This window comes from Perca fluviatilis, chromosome 19, assembly GCF_010015445.1.
Source record: "Perca fluviatilis chromosome 19, GENO_Pfluv_1.0, whole genome shotgun sequence".
Lineage (NCBI taxonomy): Eukaryota > Metazoa > Chordata > Actinopteri > Perciformes > Percidae > Perca > Perca fluviatilis.
Genome location: NC_053130.1, coordinates 13,221,554 through 13,244,161, shown reverse-complemented (window position 1 = coordinate 13,244,161; position 22,608 = coordinate 13,221,554). Strand labels below are relative to the sequence as shown.

General features: G+C 43.6%; 1 protein-coding gene across 2 annotated transcripts in view; it reads right to left on the bottom strand.

Moving 5' to 3' along the window:
- The window catches only part of LOC120547728 (formin-2), a 53,928-nt gene that overhangs the window by 19,264 nt on the left and 12,056 nt on the right, over positions 1–22,608 (bottom strand). For both annotated transcript variants that reach the window (XM_039783350.1, XM_039783349.1), the window contains exons 4-7: positions 14,387–14,539; positions 11,801–12,585; positions 11,102–11,243; positions 3,104–3,191 (exon numbers count right to left, since the gene is read on the bottom strand). In XM_039783350.1, the coding sequence (XP_039639284.1) occupies positions 3,104–3,191; positions 11,102–11,243; positions 11,801–12,585; positions 14,387–14,539 (1,168 nt within the window). The remainder of the gene's footprint in view (positions 1–3,103; positions 3,192–11,101; positions 11,244–11,800; positions 12,586–14,386; positions 14,540–22,608) is intronic.

The following is a 22,608-nucleotide window of genomic DNA, read 5'->3' as shown; positions in this document are numbered from 1 at the left end:
CAGCATGGCGCCGGCAACCACCATCTAATACTGTGACTGGAGCTCCAAAGCCTCACAGGAAGCAGACACCGCACAGAAGTGTCCTATGAAACACGCAGAGTGTCGGCCAAGTCTGACAACAAACAACATCAGCTGTGAGGAAAAGAAAGATGTGTTGACTCCTCACTGAGCAATTGGGTTGTCATAAAACAAACAATTTAAATCAATGATTCAGAAGTTGTTTTTCTTCACGCCAGAGATATTCAAGTGATGATGGCTTTGCTAGTCATTGTCTTCATCATGGAATAAAGAGGAAATAAAACAATGATTCACTACACTGAAAGGGACAATTACAAAATTTTGAAGAACGAATCTGCCTCTTTTGTAAACAAATTAAATTCTTTAATCATCTTAAACCTCTAACGGCACGAGGGAACATGAGATCATTTCAGGAATGGGAAAACAATAGCATTGCTAATACATAATCTTTCAGGTTTTGTTCTTTTGGTGAAATAATGAGTATTTTAAGGCTATAATTATTTACACCTAATAATCATTCAATTAAAATGCATTACAAAGTAAATAAAAACACGTTATTTGTGCAAGGCAGTGGACATGCCAGTGTTTTGTGGAATAACAAGCACACAATATTGAGTATTTCACCACCAAACCACAGATATCTTTCCTGTGATCTTACTCTACATGATACACTGATGTTTCCAATCAGCGCTAATTATTCACTATGACAAAAACTGTCCTAACATAGGTGATGAATGACAGTGCTGATGAGTGCCGCCCCCTTGCCCTTCTACTCTGACCTGAGATGGATGCATCAAAGAAGAAGATACTGCAGACGAAAAAGCTCCACCGAGTAACTGTTTATTGCGTGTATAATATGTACCAACCATGATTTCTGTGATGCACATTTATTTTAATGTAACCTACCCAGCTACCACTGAGATAAAGATTTGAAGCTGTAATAAAGGCTTTACTGAAGGATGGGGAGATGAGAAAGAGTGTTTAGACACATGGATGAGCAACGACTGGAGAGCAATCAGAGAGTAACTAAAACAGGAAAACAGTCTGTTTCCATCAACATCTCCTGAATGACTTCACTTTAACAAAGCCGCTTAGACAAGATGGTGAGAACTCAGAGAAAGACAGAACCAAGGAGAAAAACGACGTGGATGTTAGATGGGGAGGGATTATGCAAAATTAGCGCAAAGAAAAACAGACAGGGGGGAGAATAAAGGAAAAACATTTCAGATGCCTTGTGACATTATGACTTGTGATAAAACTAACTACTGGCGGGAGGTTTAGGCTTTGGCAATGACCTCACCCAATACTCAGTCTTACTCACTTCCCAGTAGACAGAGAACAAGATGTATTTTATTAACTGGGATAGCAGCACTCCAAAACCAAACAATATCTCAATACTGTGGCCAACATTTTAATTTTGAATACAAAAAGTGTACTAAAAGATGTTTTGGTTTAAGGATGTGGTTTTACAGTGTGCTATGGATGAAAGTGTCTACCGTTTATTGTATGTTAGTACCTCCAATACACACCTGGGGATGGCTGTGTATTCTCTATAAAAAAGGAGGAAGATACAACCCTTCTCTCTGAAGATAGCCGTTTACCAAAAGACATACTATGACAACAGTAGGCAGTGTATAGGCAGAAAGTATCGCTACAGTGCCGGTATAATCATTCCCTGGCTGCAATGCAGAGACTCAGAAGGTGCAGATGTGGAAGACCAATTAGAGCAGACTGGGCTTTTTCGGGAGGGGGCTAATACGGAGCGTGAACACAGGTATATCCAGACAGACAGTACCTGAAAAATAATGTGTTTTTTGAACATTAAAGCATGTAAACATGTTCAAACAGAAACCCTAATTACAAGTATTAACCTGAAAATGAGCATAATGTGGGACCTTTAAAATGAAAGGATCACCAAAGTTATTACATTAATGAATGTAGTGAATTTAATATAACACTCTTACGCTACAAAGCAGAAATACAACAGAGGCATGCCTTTTTGTTGTATGAAATACAGATAAAATCAATGTCAACACTATTATACTGTATATGTTTGGGAAAATGAGAAAATAAATAATGAATTAATCACTGACAAATCTATTCTAGACAAAGTCTATTCTTACAGATATCTGCCATTTTCCCCACATTGACTAGGACAGTGCTGTTTCTTTTAATACCACCTGCATATTGTAGTAAACGGCCAATACAACTGCGTTTTATACAGTGTGCAGACACATCATACGGTTTCCACAATTGTGTTGTTTTACTGTAACCTGTGTCACAGAGTTCTTCTCAAATAATTATAGAGATTAGGGATGCACCGAAATCCAGATTTTTGGGGCTCAGCCGAATACCGAATCCACTGGTTAAGATTCTGCCAAATCCGAATACCAAATCCTACTCCCATCCTCAGTCTAATAACACAGTAAACACATTAATTAAGTAAACAATGTCCACAGCAGTGTATTTTTCATTTTATTTTAACTGAAAAAAAAAAAAAAAGAAAAAGAATAGGCAACATTATGCCAGGAAGACAAGTGGGAAAACTATTTTGACAGTTTGTGTAGGGCTAGCAAAGCTGGTAATGGTCGTCTGGTTAACACAAGTTTTTAGCTGTGCCTGTGACTGTCCTTCCTTTACCTGAAGTTGCTGCATTTTAACTGCTGTCTGTAGATTCCTTCATGCACAACTCATATTCTTTCGGATGTTTCATACGCAAATGTTTTAACAGCGGCGATGTTATGTATTGTTTAAGATCCTTGCCACCATGAGACAAAAACGGCATTGCAAATTGAACATGTAGCTCGACTTGAATTGTCTTCTTTTGACTGAAAGTACTGCCAAACAAAACTTTTTTCTGCTCATGAGTTCCATTTTCACTTTCTCACAGCCTACTGCATTGAACGTTCCACCTACGTAAACACCTTTCCGTAATCAACGGCGGCGTCATTACATTGACCAGCATAGGGTTGGTGGAAAAAAATTCTAAGGTTCGGCAGAAACCGAACCCCGTCAAAAAGCCTAAGCCGAATCCTGGATTCGGTGCATCCCTGGTTCAGATAGATGACCTTATGATAACACTTACCATTCTGGATGTCCTTCATATCAAGATGAATGCTGGACATCAGAATACCCACAGCCTGTGAACGCTTGTTGCTCAAGAGCTTCACCACCTAGAAGTTGATGAGACAAAGGCCAAAGAGAACAGGGATGATAATACACACACACACACACACACACACACACACACACACACACACACACACACACACACACACACACACACACACACACACACACACACACACACACACACACACACACACACACACACACACACACACACACACACACACACACACACACACACACACACACACACACACACACACACCCTTTGTCTGTTTTCTTCTGTGGAAGGAAAACTTTCCCGCAAACATTAGTGAAATTAAAATGCTTTCGAGCTTAATTATGATGATTAACAATTTATCCTTTTCTTCCAGTTCTCCACATCCATCATTTCTCAGTCGTGCAAAGAACAGGCATTTGCTAAATGAAGTACATGAAGTCCTGCGACTGATTAAATATACAGAGAATGTTTATGTTTTTGTTTACTTTTTATTATGGAATTGCACAATGCAGGGATAGTTTTTTTTAAAGCAGACCTAACCTCAATAACTAGTCAGAACTATTGTATGCAAAGATCACAACTGCTCCAAAAGCTGCAATATTAATAAATGTTAGATGAATAATAATAACTTCCACTTGTCAAACAGCCAGGAGTTGAATATCAAGCCAGTGTTATTATGCATGAAAACCTGAACCACAGCTCGCCTGAGTAAGCAGAAGTGTGCTCTGGGTAGCAAAGTAGTGAAGGGACAGGACAGGAAACCCGTAGCCTACTGTGATCCAGACAGAACGTTTCCATCTAAACCAGATCACACGGACCACAGACCTCTCAAACACACAGGAAGTTATATCACCAGGCCCCAACTGTCTCCGTTTTCCCCGGCTCAACCCCAGCTTCAGGGGACAGGCCGTTGGAGATATGATGCCAAATGACTTCCACAGTGAGGCCGTGATATAGCTAGAGTAGGGTAGATGTTTTATGGTAATGAAAAAATAAGTCATTAGTCACGTTTTATCAGCTCACCAGACTCTCCAAACGGATTCATTTTAAATAAAAGTTCAGGGGTTTATTACAGAGCTGCCTGATATTACAGAGGAGGATCAGTTTACAATTTTTACACAAATCTAAACTGAAAATGCCCTTACATCGCATCTGTAGTTTTATTTTATAATGAAACACAGCTGGATCCATGAACCACTATATTTATTGAAATTATTTTCGTGACGAACATTTTCATCAATAGCTTTTTTGAGGAGATGATTAAAAGCACAAGCAAAAGTGCCAACCATCACTGAGTTTCAGCTTCTTGTTATTGCAAATTGAATATCATTGGGCTTGTTGCTCAGAAAAAAAACAAGGGCCCTTATCAGTGTTTTCTAACATGTTTTAAACCAAACCATTAATAGATTAATTTAGAACATGGGTCTCAAACTCGCGGCCCGGGGGCCAATTGAGGCCCACGGGATGATATATTGTGGCCCCCTACTTGACATCAAAGTTTAGTGTTAGTGCGGCCCGCGCGTTGTTCTGAAACGCAAATTTTTGTCATTGCGTTTGTCACTTATGGGCCACCATAAATAATCTCCTTACAGCGCCGTTTGTTGTCAACGGTTGTCAAGCTAGCCAACCGCGAAGTACCTGGGGAAGTATCAACGTTAGTCACTTGGTTGAAACGTGTTCCGGAGTGACGGAAAATATATGCCATCACCCAGTTCCAGTCATGTCTCTCTCAAAACGTGCCGCGAAGAGAAAGGTTGGCGACGAGCACGGGCAATTTCAGGAAAGCGGGAGACGGAATATTTTTTTCTTGAGCACAGGGGCACCCCTACATGTCTCATATGCCAGCCCGGTCTCATGGCAGTTCGTGTGAATGTGACGTTATTTTAATCTATTGATACATGTTCACGGAGACGTTTTTGTCAGTTTTTACGTGGTGGACAACACGATAATGTGAAGTAATGTATTTCAATGGGAAGCATATTTTGTGGCCACAGCACGAAAATGGTAGGGAGTAATATAAAAAGCCAAAAATCCGCATAGGGAGGTTGGTCGGGATGGTGGATGGGTCAAACAACACAGGACTTTCACCCAGGCGAGCGGGGATCGCGTCCCGCGTGTGGCGCTTTGTTTCCCGGGGATGGCGTCCCTGCGTGTGGCGTTTTGTCCCGCGTGTTACTGTGGCGCGTCTCCCGGCGTTTAAGGCGCCCTTTCCCCGTAATGTTTTTCCTAAACCCAACCTCCGCCATCCCGTTATTGTGGCGCGTCCCCAGCAGGCCGCCTGGCGGGCGCCGCCCGGCTTATGGAGCTTCCTTTTCGGCCACCTCCCGGCGTCCTTTCCCCGAGAAAATAACGTGATATTTACACGTAAAAAACGAGAAAAACGTCTCTGTGAACACGTATCAATAGATTAAGAATAACGTTGACATTTACACAAACTGCCGTGAGAGTGGGTTGCATATGCACAGAGCAAGTTGCAGTGTACAAGAAATATAACATCAGACGTCATTACTCAACTAGACATGCTGAGGAGAATACAAAATACCAGGGAGATGAGAGAAAGGACTGGGTCGCCAATCTTAAAAAAATGTCTATTGAGGAAACAAGACGTATTCAAGAAAGCAAACAAAGAGAACGAAGCCGCAGTCGAAGCTAGCCACATGGTGAGTGAGATGATTGCTAAGGCCGGCAAGCCGTTCAAGGAAGGCGAGTTCATCAAAAAGTGCATGTTACTAGCTGCAAGTAAAGTCTGTCGGGGAAATAAAAGGTAATTTTAGCAACATCAGCCTTTCAGCGAACACAGTGGCAGAGCGTATTTCTGACCTGTCAGAAAACATGATCAACTGTGTGAGAAAGCCAAACGTTTTTGTGCATACTCAGTCGCTCTTGATGAGAGAATGGACAACACTGACACTGCTCAGCTCTTAGTATATGTCCGTGGTGTTGACGACAATTTTGATGTGATCGAGGAGTTGCTCGCTGCGATTCCAATGCATGGCCAGACCACCGCTCAGGAGATATTCCACCAACTGTGTGGTGCTATTGAGGATGCCGGTTTGCCATGGAAGAGGTTTGCTGGAATAACAACCGACAGAGCGCCATCAATGACAGGAAGGAAAAATGGACTGGTGGCACTTGTTCAAAGTAAACTGGAAGAGGCGAATGTAGAGGAGGCCATTGCTCTGCACTGCATTATCCATCAGCAGGCCCTTTGCGGCAAATGCCTGAGGTTTGACAATGTGATGTCTGTTGTTGTGAAATGCATCAACCATATCAGATTTAGGGGCTTAAAGCACCAGCAGTTCTGCGCCTTTTTTGGAGGAAATAGAGTCAGAATGTGAGGATGTGCTCTACTTCACTGAGGTACGTTGGCTCAGTAGGGGAAACGTCTTGAAGAGATTTTTTAAATTGAGATGTGTGGGTATGCGCTATATGCAGCGCATAGGGTCGCAGCAGCGCATGGGGGCCCCAAAGCGATGGTAAAAAAAATATAAATATTGTTTTGGTATTTTCTATATGTAGCTGCTGTTTCTAAATCATTTCTGCATTTCCTCAATGTTATATAACATTTTAGAAGACTAACCTTCTTATGAGATAACCCTATCTCATAAGATTCCATCATAGAATGTTGACATAGAAGAGGGAGCGGGGGGCGGGAGGGGGCATAGCATGCAATAAATAAATGACAAAAAATGTAAAATTAATTTTACCATGGAATCATTAATAGATTTTGTTTTACCATTAGCTGTTCATGTTAGCTGTGCTGTTAGACATACAGGCTATAGTTACATCTGTTGGGTGACATGGAAGCTGTAATTACAGGGTCACATCTCTGGTCTGTTAGGTCTGTGCTAAGTGGCTCTCCATATTTGTACTTTTAAAATCCAAAATGTGAATGTAATTTCAACAGCAGCACAACCTTACTGCATAAGAGTTGTCTTATCGGATGCCATCACTACGCTGATAAGAATTGAATTTAGGCTGCTATATTTAACAGTGAGTTCATTTCATTCAGGTGTGAAGATGGTGAACCAGGAAAAACAGGGGAAGGCAACAGGTTGGTCTAACATTAGGTGGAAGTGTAGGGGGAGCCACTTGATACCAACAGATTAATTTCTTAATATTAATATGGAAAAACTAATATGGAATATATATTACATAACGTTTGTTTGACAATATGTTTTAGTGGAAAAGAACACAGGCAAGGAGTGAATGAGACAGACATGAGGTCAGCAATGGCATCAAGTAGAGAGGCGGCCAGTGATGACATCCGGTAAGAGTTCTATTACACCACACAAAACTAAATGTCCAGTTCAAGCTCTGAGTCCTCCTCATTTTCGTGCCAAAATTGTTGTTGCATACCCCTCTGACACTGGGTAGTTGCACCCCTGCCTTCATGGAGAAGGATGGGATGGCTGTTCCTGTGTTAAGTGATCCCAAATGGCTCATGGACTTAGCTTTTCTTGTTGACATCACACAGGAGCTGAATGTACTGAACAAGAAGTTACAAGGCCAGGGGCAGCTTGTCAGTGCTGCCTATGACAATGTGAGGGCATTCTTCACAAAACTTGTGTTATGGAAAGCCCAGCTCTCTCAGACAAACCTCTGCCATTTCCCAGCATGCAAGGCACTCATGGATGTGGGCACACCATTCAGTGGTGAGAAGTATGCTGATGCCATTATAAAGCTACAGGAGGAATTTGATTGCAGGTTTGCTGACTTCTAGACACATAGAGACACTTTTCAAATTGTGTTGACCCCTTCTCCTTCGATGTGCAAGATGCTCCTCCTGTACTTCAAATGGAGCTCATTGACCTGCAGTGCAATACTGAATTCAAAGCCAAGTTCAGGGAGGGGAGTGGAAACGCAGACAAGCTTGGACAATTTTTGAGAGAATTGCAATCCCACCTTCCCTGAGCTCTCCAGGATGTTCAAGCTGACCATGTGCCTTTTTGGGAGCACATATCTATGTGAAAAGCTCTTCTCCACCATGAACTTCAATAAGTCAAAGTACAGGTCCAGACTTACTGATGAACATCTTCAAGCCATACTGAGGGTTTCAACTGTTTCCTCCCTCAAGCCAAATGTGTCTCAGCTGTGTGAGAGGAAGCGCTGCTAGGTCTCTGGCAGCAAGGAGTAGGCAAGAGAAGCCTATGTTCTGAAGAACCGCTCATGTTCAGAAAGGAATGTTCAAATTCAGAGGAACAGTTCATGTTCAGAAGAAACATTCATGTTGAAGATTGGATCAGTTGTGCTCTTTTTTTTTCTTGATGCGGCCCAGCCTGACCAAGATTCCACCTGCAGCGGTCCCCAGGTAAATTGAGTTTGAGACCCCTGATTAGAAAGTAATCACAAGATTAGTAAATAATAATAATAAAAAAATCATTAATTGCAGCCCTCCAGTCATTTATATCCTTCATTAACCTTCTTATAAGAAATCTTTATTCATCCGGTATGGAAAACTTCAAGTCTTGAGGAGACCAAAGCTTAATATTAGCATTCATTTGATTAGAGGTGGAAACACACTTTGCAGCTCAAAAATCAAGCACTAGTCAAAAATACTGCTGGATTGACCCCGAGTGCCATGAAACAAAAGCCCACAATCTTAAATCTCAAACAGATGCACATCACATAATCCACCAGCATATTATATGGCTACACTACACCACTGTATGAAAAAGGACAGCAGCATATACTGCTCCTCTTTTAAACCTCTCTGCAGACAGACAGCAGGTTTAACACTTGAAATTGGGCGATGGTAGTATTTCTTTACATCTGATACTGATGTTGAGTACTGACGTCAAAGCTGTTCTCTAGTGGTAGCTCTGGAGAAGATGCTTGTCCCCTCTCATCAGCAAGACTAGTTGGCTTTACAATACACAGCAGGATGGAAAAAAGTTGTGGCGATGTGATCGATCGTCTTGAGGCCTGGGGCCGGTCCTCATGAACTTGAAATGTCAAAGTTTGGCTCAAAATTGGAGTCTGTTCCATCTCAGTGTTATTTTTATTTTTCTATTATTGACCTCATCATCTTCAGCCCAATTTTTGTGTTGGAGAACATCCGCAGCAATATCATGCAGTGAATTAAACCCCCACCCACCTCAATTTGTCTCTTGTCCCTCGCAATTTAGCAATACAACCACAACATGAGCTGCTTCATGATGTGGTAGCCAACTTATTCAGAGCTCCATCAAGCAGAACATTGCATCAATAAAAGTCTGTTTTAATAGAGAATGGGACACTCATTTTTGTTGTTCAGTCTCCCTGCCCTGTGTCTATATCTAGACACGCAGGTGTAGTGCTGCTCTGTACAGAAGTGAATTCCCTCTTTAAGTCTCTCTGGTGTTGAAGAAACCACCTGGAGTGTCGACAAGCTTGATGATGGCTATTTCTGAAGGGTGTTTCTAAAGCAATTCCTGTACCAAAGTACAATTTTGTTATGAAGGGCAAACTCACTTAGCTTATCTACCATTTCCCATTGCTGTTGACTTTTGTTCTCTATTGGATCAAAGCTGCAAGGTGAGTTTTTTACCTCCTGTGCTATACATAGGGGCTTTGGTAGTTGCCATATTACTTTCTGGTATGTGCATATTCCTCATGTACTGTACATGTACTGTACATGTGCTGCATTTTCCTTACGCATGACTCTTTACAGCTTGAAGATCACAATTCTCCTGAGCATTGAGGCTGGGGATCATCAGGTCTTCGATATATATTTATTTTATATCATTAAACTTAGTAGTTGAAAGTACTATACTTGTATTCAAGTACTTCACTTAAAAGTGTAATTTTTCCTGTTACTTTATTCTTCTACTCCACTACATTTCTCAGCAAAATATTATACTTTTTACTCCACTACATTTATTTAACAGTTATAATTTTAGATAGTTTCAGATTTGAAATGAAAAAAAAAACATAATAAGCTTATAAAATACAGTAACTTGTTAGAAAAAAAGGTTTTAAAGATTAAACCAGTGGATCTTTATCGTGCCCAATTACAACAAAAGTCTCCTTAAAACAACAAATGTCAAAGCTGGAGGCAAAAGAAATTCCACAAACTGTGACGAAAGGCCCATCAAATTTTCCACACCTGAGACTGACCATGTAGCAAGGGCAAATACAGCTTTAGAAATGTAGAAACTATTTCAAGACATTATGTAATGTGGCTTCAGAAACTACTCCGTGAGAACGACATTATCATCGTTCTTCTTCATCTTGTTTGCAAGTCAGACTTTTACTCATCTGGAGCCTATTTGTTTTATATTTTAGTGTTGAGTTTCAATTCATCACTTCCCGTACACCAAGAAGATTTTCCGCCAATGTCCATGCCAAAGACCATCATTTCATCTCAGCAACAACTGTCGCATGATTCTACTGGGTATCAATTAGAGGGGTGATAAGTTCGTCTCAGGTGCAACATTATTTGTGATTTAGACACAAAAAAGCTTTAAAATCATAGATCAAAATTTTGACTTTTAGATTTATGGAGTGGCATAAAGGGCATTGGGGAGGCAAACAGCCTAACCATAAAACTAAGTCATACAGAAAGCACAATGGGAGGAACCACACCATGAAATACAGCTCCCAGGCTTCTGCCCCCCGCCCCCCTAACCAGTCATCACGGTCGTGATCACTCACCGCACGCGAGACTTTGGCTCAGTGCCACTGGATGGTCATGGGGGAGCCAGGGCTCACACCACATAATAATTGTCCTGTCACTCAAAGCAACTCAGAGAGAGACAGTGAGGAAAAAGGAAACTGGCATCAGAGGAGTGAGAGTAAAGATGGGAAAAGCCCTGAAGAGAAGCAGAACGAACACACACACACACACACACACACACACACACACACACACACACACACACACACACACACACACACACACACACACACACACACACACACACACACACACACACACACACACACACACACACACACACACACACACACTACCTGCTTGGCCTTGGACTTGCTGATTGTGTCTGAAATTGGCTTTTTTTTCTCCTTAACCGCACTTTTGGAGAATAGTTCCACAAATTCTTCAAAGTCCACATTTGGTTCCTCGATTGTCTCCCACACCAGTGAGTCTATGGGCCTAAAGATAGGAGGAAAGAGTAATTATTTACAGTGCAAGCAGACAAGCTTTAATCTGGCATGTATTTTTTGAAAAATTACAGTGAGGTCCACTTTAATAGTGTAATTCATGTTATTTCACCACAAAAGGCATTTCTGACATTTCTTGATTGTCTTCTGCTGTTTTAGGAGTACTTTTGTCATCTCAGAGTAAAAATCCACTTATAAAAATCCACTTGCCAAATCTCTCAGCCATCCAATTATATTTAGAATTCAGCATCAAGTTCCTCACTTGCAAGTTAATCATGTACTCTATTTGTAGACGTTTATACAGCTACAATTGTTCAAGCCTTTATTAAAAAGGAAAAGAAAACCTGGTTTAAGTCAATTCAGTGCTTACCACAATGCCTGGACTGCATCACTTTCATTTTCCACAAGGTTAGCATCTCTATTGCCATCAGAGCACGTGGCCGATCTTTATCTTAAGTGGACAAGCTTCCTCTCAAATCTCTACTGTTCAGAGAATACCTTTGTGCAAATGATCCATATCTATCTTCACTTTATATAGCATATTCTTACTTTTTAGCATTCAGCTGTATGCGTGTCCAGTAGAGTGGCTTCATTGGCTTGGGGGGCTCAATCACAGCCTTGGCAGGGGCAGCTTCCTGGGCCATTATGGAGGGCATGGGGCCTGGTGGTGGTGGTGGCCCAAAGCCCGGGGGTGGGGGTGGAGGAGGGGGGCCCATTCCAGGAGGAGGTGGGGGTGGAGGTCCAAAACCAGGCGGGGGAGGAGGTGGAGGTGGTGGTCCAAAACCTGGTGGTGGAGGAGGAGGGGGAGGCGGCGGCGGCGGCAGACCAGGTCCAAGCCCGGGTAAGGGCGGGGGAGGTGGTGGTGGAGGAGGAGCAACACCCATCGGTAAAGGTAGTGGTGGTGGAGATAGACCGACCGGAGGGGGAGGGGGAGGTGGAGGAGCTGGATGGCTGCCACTCGGTTGCCTCTGCTGGCACGTGCAGACAAAGCTCTCTGTAGATTTGGGGATGGAGGAGGAAAGAGAACACGACACGCTGCCTGATCCTCTGTTGAAAGGCACGTCAAACTTAAACCCCTCCTCCACAGGTGAGGTCTGGACAGACACCTCCTGGCTCATCTTTCCAGATTTTACTCCTCTCATCTGTGGGGCCTTGTGATGGGCAGCGCCCAGAGCTCCCATATTATCCCAGCTGCCCTTTGCCAAGGAGGCCTGCTGGCCCTGCAACACAGCAATCTTAATCCGCAGGTCATCAATGGTCCTCTCCAGCTGAGGGATGAGGCCGCTTTCATCCTCAGAGGATGACTGACCTGACTTCAACCTGCTGGATTCGGTCTGTCAGTCAACCAAAAAAAAAAAATGATTTGAACTTTGATTTAGAGACAAATCAAAACAGAAAAATATAAACTGAAGAAAATACATGAAACTACATGAAAACCTTTAAAAACAGGTAGTCAAGCCTGTATTGTAATGTTGAAAAGCAGACTGTTAAATCGTGTACACATTATCATTCAGTAAATTACGCTTTATAAACACCCACAACTGAAAGAGCATAGTGACAGAGCTGTGAGCTAAAGAAGGGTCAAGAAAGTCCATTATGTCTAGACTCCATCAGCCCTCTGGCTCCAGACTGGTTAGAGCAGGGAAGAGGGGATACCGAGAGATTTGACCCCAGAGACAGTGAGTCTTGTTGGGCCTCACATGGAGAGGGCCTGTGTCTGCTAGTACACATTCCCCAGTTGTGGTCACATCGTTGAATCTTAAGGAGAATGTTCAGTCAGCATGGCCTTCCTAATTTATTAACTCTTCTAGAAAACAGGGAGGTTCACTGTGATAATCTAAGTCTTTCAAGACAAGCCTGACCTCTGGTGGACAAAGAACAATTTACTGTTGAGGCATTTAGCTGATGCAGCTTATCCAGAGCAACTTGAGTGAGATTGAGGTTTACTTTGACAGGTCACACAGGTAATGCCGTTTCAGATTTTAAATCAATGCATATCATATGCATGAAATAAAAACCTTAACAATTGCATCCTTCAAATGTCCGATTGGGTTAGGGTTAGGATTGTATATCAGTACATCTCTTTTTTTAGCTCTTCACACAAACTGCTTTTCTAAAAAAATAAATGGAACATAAAATTGATTACTATTTTTTCATTAATCAATGTATAATCACCTAAAACTAAGAATCGTTATCTTAGAATAAGCCCTTCATTTCAACATAGGGAGCGGGTTAACTTCCACAGATGTTGCCCCGCCATGTACATCTACAGTAGCCCAGAACGAATAAATCAAACACAGGCTCTAGAGAGGGACTTTCTCGTATTTATGTTACCCTAAGGACACCCTAGGTTCTACTACACGCTTAGACAGGGAGGGGTGAGCGGAGAGGTATTCAGTTGGTTGCAATCTGCAACCTCACCACTAGATGCCACTAAATCCTACACACTGGTCCTTAAAGGCTAAGGAGGAAGAAAAGAAGCTCATCTAGGAATCTAAATGTCTCAAACTATTAAAAGCATCACCCACTGGGTGTGCTGTACAGTATGTGGAGCCTTTTACATAACTATGTGCTGAAAACAATGCAGTATTTTCTTGCCATGTTTGTGCATTTAATTTACATTTCTGAATAAAAAAAATAAAAAAGTAATTTCTTAAAAGGCTGAATCAAGTACGTGTCAGCCTTCTGATAAAATAAAACCTTCATGGTAACACTGCATGCAATAAGTATACTGTATCAGTCAGCAAGAGTGTCTTGCAGACAGATTCATCAGATGCATTTTTAACACCATTTGATTTTGTAAAGATAACAGTTTTTAATATAATGCTGTACTTAGCAAGAAACCTGTGAAGTTCTTGCATCTACATGTTTTCATTTAAAGTTAAAACATTAAAATAGGTACAAAATGAATAGGTACACAAATGTCCACAAAAATAAAAACAGAACAAAACCAAAAACAGTATTTGCTTATCTACTATACTGTATTTGTGTAATAGGTTAGAAGAATTTGCTGGAAATGCTCTCTGATGTTGGTTGTAAAACAAAAGCAATAATGCTTGCTTTGATTTATCGTAGAGTGTAGACCGGTTAATCATACTGTAAAATATTTACAGATGAAGAGAGGATGTAAACAACCTGAGACTGTAGAGCTCCTGGTGTCTTGGCTGATGACTGATGCAAAGGAGCTCTCAAGCTCTGCTCCCTGCCTGTGGTTCGCCCCCCATAGAGTTCCCACAGGTGAGAAGACCCTGGCAGGCCTACAGATGCCCAGGTGTACAGCTGCTCCTCCTGCACACAGTTTAGAAAAAAAATGAATGAATGAATGAATGCCTTTATTGTCATTGCATTTACGTACAATGAGATTGTAGAACCACTCTAGTAAGGTGCATCATTATAAAACATATAGTATCTATGTAAAACTCATCAAGGTACATCATTATAAAACATACAGTATATATGTAAACATCATCAAGGTGCATCATTATAAAACATACGATATATGTGAAATTAATCTCACGACACATTCATTACACACACACACACACACACACACACACACACACACACACACACACACACACACACACAGTACCATCACGTCTTTCCTACCAGCACATTCTAACCATAACACAAAAGCATAAGAACACAACTTGCCCACTCTTACACTAAGTGGTTAATAAATATTCTAAAATGATAAAGCGCTGAGTAACTGTGCAAACCGCATCATTAAAAAAAGTTTAAGAAGTTTAGCTTCATAATTTAAGACTGTTATGGCTTCGGGAAAGAAGCTATTCCTAAATCTATTAGTCCTTGTTTTTAGACATCTGTAGCGTCTCCCTGAGGGCAAGAGCTCAAACAGTGGGTGGCCAGGGTAAGAACAGTCTTTTGTAATTTTGGTGGCTTTTGAGAGCATTCTTAAGTTGGCAATTTCCTCTAATGAGGGAAGAGGACAACCAACAATCTTCTGTGCCGTGTTGATAACTCTCTGTATTAGTTTTTTGTCTGCTACAGCGCATCCAGCATACCACACAGTCACACCGTACATCAGGATGCTCTCTATGGAGGAGCGGTAGAAGAGTACCAGTAGCTTCTCAGACAGGTCGTTTTTTCTTAAGAAGTCTGAGGAAATACAGGCGCTGTTGTGCCTTCTTTACTACTGCCGTGGTATTATCCGTTCATGTCAGTCGGTCCGAGATGAGGATTCCCAGGAATTTAAAGCTGTGAACCCTCTCTAGAGAGTACCCGTTGATGAAAAGAGGGAGGTGGTCGGCATGGCACTTCCTGAAGTCTATGATTAGTTCTTTGGTTTTCCCGGTGTTGAGAGACAAGTTATTTTCTTTGCACCATGTGACCAATCTGTGGACCTCTGCTCTATAAGCCGACTCATCTCTACCTGAAATGAGTCCCACAAGTGTGGTGTCATCGGCAAACTTTATGATGGTGTTACTGGGGTGAGATTGGTTACAGTCATGGGTGTACAACAAGTACAACAGAGGACTAAACACACAGCCTTGAGGGGTTTAGCTTGTTGTGTAAAAGTGTGGTGTGCATTATGCGCCTTCGCACCTTAAGCTTGGTTCAATCCATCCACTATGCTTCCTCTTTGTATGAAGGTGCTCTGCCTTGTATTCCTTTATCCACCATATTGCTCCATTCGTTCCTGCAGTCCATCTGGTTTACCTTGTGGGAGTCTGGTTTTCATGTCGTTTAATCAATAAGCCTTCTCCACCTTTCATATACTCCGTGGTGAGTGCCACCGTCCCAAGTCATTCAGACTGCTGGAGGCTTTTGGGTCAGGCGAATGTGGTGGATGTCTTCAGGCAGGGGGTGGGGGGGGTTGGGGGTGAGGATAGGGGTGGGAAGGGGGTGTAGCTTTCATTTTCCTTTCCTTTGTTCCGTGTCACCTAGTCCTTTTTTTCCCACTAGCTGTCCGCCCACTCGCTTCCCCTCCACTTCTGTGTGTGGTAGTGTTTTTTTTTTTGGTTTGTTTCTATTCCCTTTCTATGTTCCGTTGTCTGTGTATTCTTCTGTTGTCTGTGTGGTCTGTCTGTAGTCCTCCTACAGTCTTCGGTGTGCTAAAGTTTCTGTACTGTCTTTTTCCAGGGTTTTGTGGTCTGGGTATGTCTCTCCACAGTGTCCACTCCAGTCAATGTGCTGTAAGCTTGAGTCTCTTTCTCTCGGTTGGTCTGTATGTGTTCCTGTAGTGTCTGTGTGGTCATGGTCCATGTGTGGGGTCCAGTGTGTGTGTCTGGTCCTGGTGTCTGTGTGTGTCCTAGCTGTGGGGTCCGTTTTTGTGGTGTGACAGTAAAAGTCACTGTGGTGGTGGTCCTTCGTTCCATATCCGTAGTATACACATACCACACATCTATACACCTTTATCACATACATACATACATTCCCTCTTATATATATATACTCTTTCTACTTATATATATATATATATACATACATATATATATATACATACATATATATATATACACACATATATATATATATACACACATATATATATATATATACACACACATATATATACACACACACACATATATATACACACACACACACACACACACACACATATATATATATATATATATATACATATATATATATATATACACATATATATATATATATATATATATATATATATATATATATATATATATATATATATATATATATATATATATATATATATATATATATATATATATATATATATATATATATACACACACACACACACACACACAAGTCAAGTAGTAGCTCTTTCTGCATGCTTCCAAGTGTGGAAAACATTTGAGAATAATAAGCAGCAGTAGAATCCTGGCCTTTGCATAGCCAATGTAGCAACCAGTCTAAAAAATGAGACAGAAAGCAAATCAAATTCTCAACCTCTAGTTTATTGTCTCAAAGCATCATTTACTGAAGTTAAGGTACAAAAACTGTAGACATCCATATTTTACAGCACTAAGACTCTTGTCAAACAACATTCTAAAGACAACCCTACTATACACGGCAGAAAAAGTCTGCAACATTGTTTTAGCCTGTGGGATTCTGCACAACATCGCACAGGAAAACTGGGTGCCATAAATGTCGTGATGGAGCCAGATGACCCGATGCCCAGAGAGCAGTGTCGAAGGGCATCGGGTGCGAAGGAGACAGGATATTATTCCTCGCTTTTAAAAGGTATATTTTATGTTTGGCAATGATACTCAATACAGGAATTTTTTTTTAAATTTTTTTAATTTATTCTTCAGGTTTTTGTTTCTCTTTTAAAGTGTCATTAATGGCCACAAGTGAATGATTTATTTCTGCCATTGACCAAGTTATTTTGGCTTGTTTTTCCAGCCCGAGACAGGGTCGAGGTGGTGGTCCAGCATGGGGGGCGGAGGACACGCACTCTCCCTCACAGCTGTTGCCTTGTTCGGACTCATGAAAAAAAAAAAAAAAACGAATAAAATAAAAGACTGCATGAACTCCGCTACTGTGCGTTTATTGAAATATACACTACTGGTCAAAATTTTTAGAACACCCCAATTTTTCCAGGTTTTATTGAAATTCATGCAGTTCAATGTCTTACTGTACTCTGAAATGAAAGAATAGAACAAATGAACAATTTAAGTAAAAAAATAAATCATGGAATCAATTTATAAACCAAAATGTATTCTAAATTTTTGACTCAAAGTAGCCCCCTTTGGCAGATATAACAGCTGAACACACTCGCGGCATTCTTTCTACAATGGAAATCAAATATTCTTCAGAAAGTTCTTCCCAACTCTTGCAGAAGTTCCCATAAATGTGTGGCACTTGTAGGTTGCTTTGCTTTCACTTTTCGGTCCAGTTCATCCCAAACCAGCTCAATGGGGTTTAAGTCTGGTGACTGTGCTGGCCACTCCATGTTTTTAAGCTTACCATCTTGTTCTTTTTTGCTAAAGGTAGTTCTGGCATAGCTTGGACTTATGCTTTGGGTCATTATCTTGCTGTAGGATGCACCCCTGACCAACTAGGTGCATACCAGAGGGTACTGCATGGCGCTGCAAAATGCTGTGGTAGCCGTTTTGGTTCATGGTGCCTTTCACTCTGTACAAATCACCGACCGTGGATCCAGCAAAACAGCCCCAGACCATCATGCTTCCTCCTCCATGTTTGACAGTTGATGTCACACACTGAGGAACCATCCTTTTGCCTACTCAACGGCGTACAAAAATCCTGCGTGATGAAGCGAAGATTTCAAATTTGTATTCATCACACCATAGCACCTTCTTCCAGTCTTCAGTAGTCCATTGACGATGTTTCTTGGCCCAGGCAAGCCTCTTTTTCTTATTCTGACGTCTTAGCAATGGCTTTCTTGCTGCAACTCGACCAATCAAACCTGCAGCTCGAAGTCTCTCTTTACAGTTGAAACTGAGACTTGCTTATTACGACCACTATTAAGCTGTGCTTGAAGCTGTCCTGTGAGCCGCCTATCACGCAAGCTGTTGACTTTCAGAAAATTGTCTTCTGATTCTGTTGTGGCTTTGGGTCTGCCAGACCTCTTCCTGTCAGAGTTTCCCCCAGTTTCTAAGTGCCTTTTGATGGTGAAGAATACTGTTCCATTTCATATAGGCTTCGCCCTCTAAGGCTACGCTATTGGGTTTATCCCTTCGCGCATGCGCAGTCGTGAAGATGTTCTTTCCCGCCCTTGCGTACAGTACAGGCTTCAACTACGTCCGCAGATACTGAGCGGACCCGTTGTTCATCTCCCACGTTTTCTTCAAGCTAGCAGTAGGAAGACAAACTCGACTTCCAGCGGTGTTCGCCTCTGCCCCACAGTCTGCTGGACCAGCTACATCCCGCCGCCGGACCTCCATCCCCGCTGCGAGACCTGCCTCGGTACCGCTCACGCTGGCCCAGCTCTCACCCCCGACAACTCCTGCCAGTTCTGCGCCCGCCTGCCATCTAAAGAGCTTAACCGGCGATGGCTCGATTCCCTCGGATAACTCCTCCATCACCGGCTGTCCCTCCTCCCCCACTGGGAGGACTGGACCTCGAAACGGGGATCGATGCCCTCTCATTGCGGCTCTCCCCATCTCCGAAACGGCCGGGGGCACTGTTTCAGTGGCCTCCACCGCTAAGGCTCTCTTCTTGGATCTGCCGGAGATCATCAAAAGGCGGCAGACCAGAGAGGCATAGGGCTCCCCGCTGAGCTTCCAGCCCCCGCTCTTGGCCTCTTGAGCGGGGAGGTTTACGCTCAGGAGCCGCCCTTCTCACGGGCTCCACTCTGGCTGTGCTTCACGGAGCTTCGGCCGTTCGTGGAGGAGGCTCTCTCTCTCTCTCAGCCCGGAAAACTGAAGGCTCCCGTCTCTTGCTACGCCCCGTTCACTTGGGTTCAAGGCGACACAGAAGTGGGCTTCCCTTCGGTAACCACCCTGGAGCAGAGCCTGGTGTCCATTCTGCTTCTGGAGGCTGCTTTTTTCGGCCACCGGAAGCCCACGCCTTTTTCCCCAGGATCAGGTATGTGCTAACCTCTGCCGCCTCCGCTATGGCCACCACTCCAGGAGCGATCACACGTCTCGCTCAGCGGCGGAACGGGTTCTGCGCTCCTTGCTGGACATGTCTGTAAACACACAAACATGCGCACGCCCGCTTTCGGAGCACAGCACGGCATGGATGAGTGTGACACACAAAAGAGAGGCGGGTTGCATCCTATTCTCGACCTGCCCCAATTCAACTGGTGCATTATGGGGCGCCAATTCCACATGCTGACGGTCAAGCACGTGTTGGAATGTGTGCGCCACCACGAATGGTTCAGGTCTGTGGATCTGAAAGACGTATACTTTCACATCCGATTATTCCCACACACACGATGTCTGCAGGTCACGTAGTAGCCCCCCTGGGTGTCCTCCACATGAGGAAAATCCAGAGGTGGTTTCACCGCCAGCGCCTCGACCCTATACGCCACAGGTGGCGAATGCTGACCATTCCTCCCTCTCTTCATTCAGACCTGGCATATTGAGGAAACACCCAGACCCTGTCAACCGGGGTTCCTCTGGGCAAAGTGACGTCACACGTGACGCGTCCCTTACTGGCTAGGGAGGAATGTGCGAGTCACAGGTGGTGGGAGGAGAATGGCCACACCCCCCCCTATATAAACTGCCTGGAGCTGTCCACAGTGCTGAAGGTCTTAAACACTTCACCCAGTGGTAGCAGGGAGATATGTCGTGCGGACAGACAACATTACAGCAGCAGTGTTCATAAACCGCCAGGGCGGCGTGTGCTCGGCCCGGCTATATGAAATGGCCAGGAGCCTCCTGCTATGGGCCCACAGTCATCTGCGGTCCCTCAAAGCGGTTTACATCCCCAGGGTTTTGAACCGGGCGGCAGACCTAATGTCGAAGGGAGAGCCCTCTCACAAAGAGTGGAAATTGAATCCCTCTATTGTTCAGGAGCTGCGGAGCAGGTTCGGGAAAGCGGAAGTGGATCTGTTCGCCTCACGAGAGAACACACAGTGCGCACTGTGGTTTTCCTTGAGCACACGGGACAATCCACCCCTCGGCGTAGACGCTTTCTCCCACCAACCTTGGCCCAGAACCCTCCTATACGCTTTCCTCCGGTCCCTCTTATCCCTCGCCTCCTGGAACGCATCCAGTCATCTTAGTGAGACCGGAGCGCACGAGTGCATCCTGGTTCCCGACTCTGGTTGTGGCGCGAGGACGCTGTGTCACAGCTGGACGGCGCGAAATTTCACCCCCGGTGGTAACCCAGCGGCTGCGGGGCCGGCTGCTGACCGGGAATGCTTGCAGAAATTCTTGAAGTCAGACGACAGAAACCCGCCGTGCACCCTCTCACACCCCAATGGGACATAGCACTGGTGCTTCGAGCTCTCGGGAAGCCTCCTTTCGGGCTAAAAACGGCGCTTCTCCTTGCTTTGACGTCAGCCAAGAGAGTGAGCGACTTATGTGCGCTGTCAGTTTCACTGTCCTGCCTCTCCATTAGAGGGGACGGGAGCACAGCAACCTTGCAGCCAAACCCCTCATTCACACCGAAAAATTCGAACTAATTCTTTTCGGTCAAGGGCGTTTTTCCCTCAAGGGTTTTTCCTCCCACGAGGAGGTTTTCCACTGGTTATGCCCGGCACGCATCCACTGGTTATGCCCGGCATTATCACGGCACGTTTTACGCACGGCGGACGTAAGGCAGACACAGCAGCAGTTTGTACACTATAGGGAACACTCCCAAGGAGCGACCCTTTCAAAACAGCGTCTGTCTCACTGGCTGTGCGAGGCTATCACCCAGACCTATAACACGGGGATACGGGCACACTCTACGAGGGCACTGTCGGCATCGGCGGCTCTGTTCAAGGGGATGAAAGTAGCCGACATCTGCGCAGCTGCATCCTGGGCATCTCCATGCCCTTTCATCCGTTTCTATCTGCGCGATATGTCTGAGCCCTCTATGACCCACTCTGTTCTATCCTCACTCAACGTCGAATAATGCTCTGTTGTATGTGTGCTCTGCCTGCCTGCTCCCCCCCCTTTTTGCGCTGGGTGCTGGGAGGAGAGCGGTGCCTCATATATATGTTGTCACAATTTCTCTCACTACCCATGCACGCCTACAATCATGATATGTACCGCTGCATGTGTAGGTTACTCGTCTGAGACCCTCACCCCCCCCCCCTACACTGGGTGGCTGTGAGGAACATGGACGTCCCATAATTGTCAATTACAACTCTCACTATCATGCACGCCTACACTCATAGCTTGGGCTTTACAGCCAGCTAGGTCAAGTCATTTCCATGGCATGCTCTTTTACCAGAATAACGCTTCTGATGCGATCTCCTGCCACTGCATGAAAGTAAAAAAAGTCTATGTTCTGCTTGTGGACCCTGTGTCGCAGGTGGCATTGACTAAATCAGCTTCGCTCTAACCCAATAGCGTAGCCTTAGAGGGCTACGCCTATACTCCTAGAATCTGGAGTTACAATAACGTAACTATCGTACTCACTGACACCTTGACTTTCTTCGCAATTTCTCTGTAGGAAAGACCAACATTCTTAAGTGTTATGATGGTCTGTCTCTCCTCCATTGTTAATTCCCACCATTTTTATAGCAACACACTACTTTCTGCAGTACAATACTGTTCAAATAATGCTCACGAGGGTATGGTACCACAGTGCGTTCCAACAATACTTTTATACAAACAGAGGGGGTTGCAAGTAATCCAGACAAGTTGGAACACCTGTGGGAATTGGTAGCACCAACTTTCAAAGTTTGATCAACCGCCATTGCTGCAGAACAGCTTTACATTGTTTACCCATTTCTTGTTCCCTGAAAAAGGCCTTTGTAAAATTCTGAAATTTTTATTTTT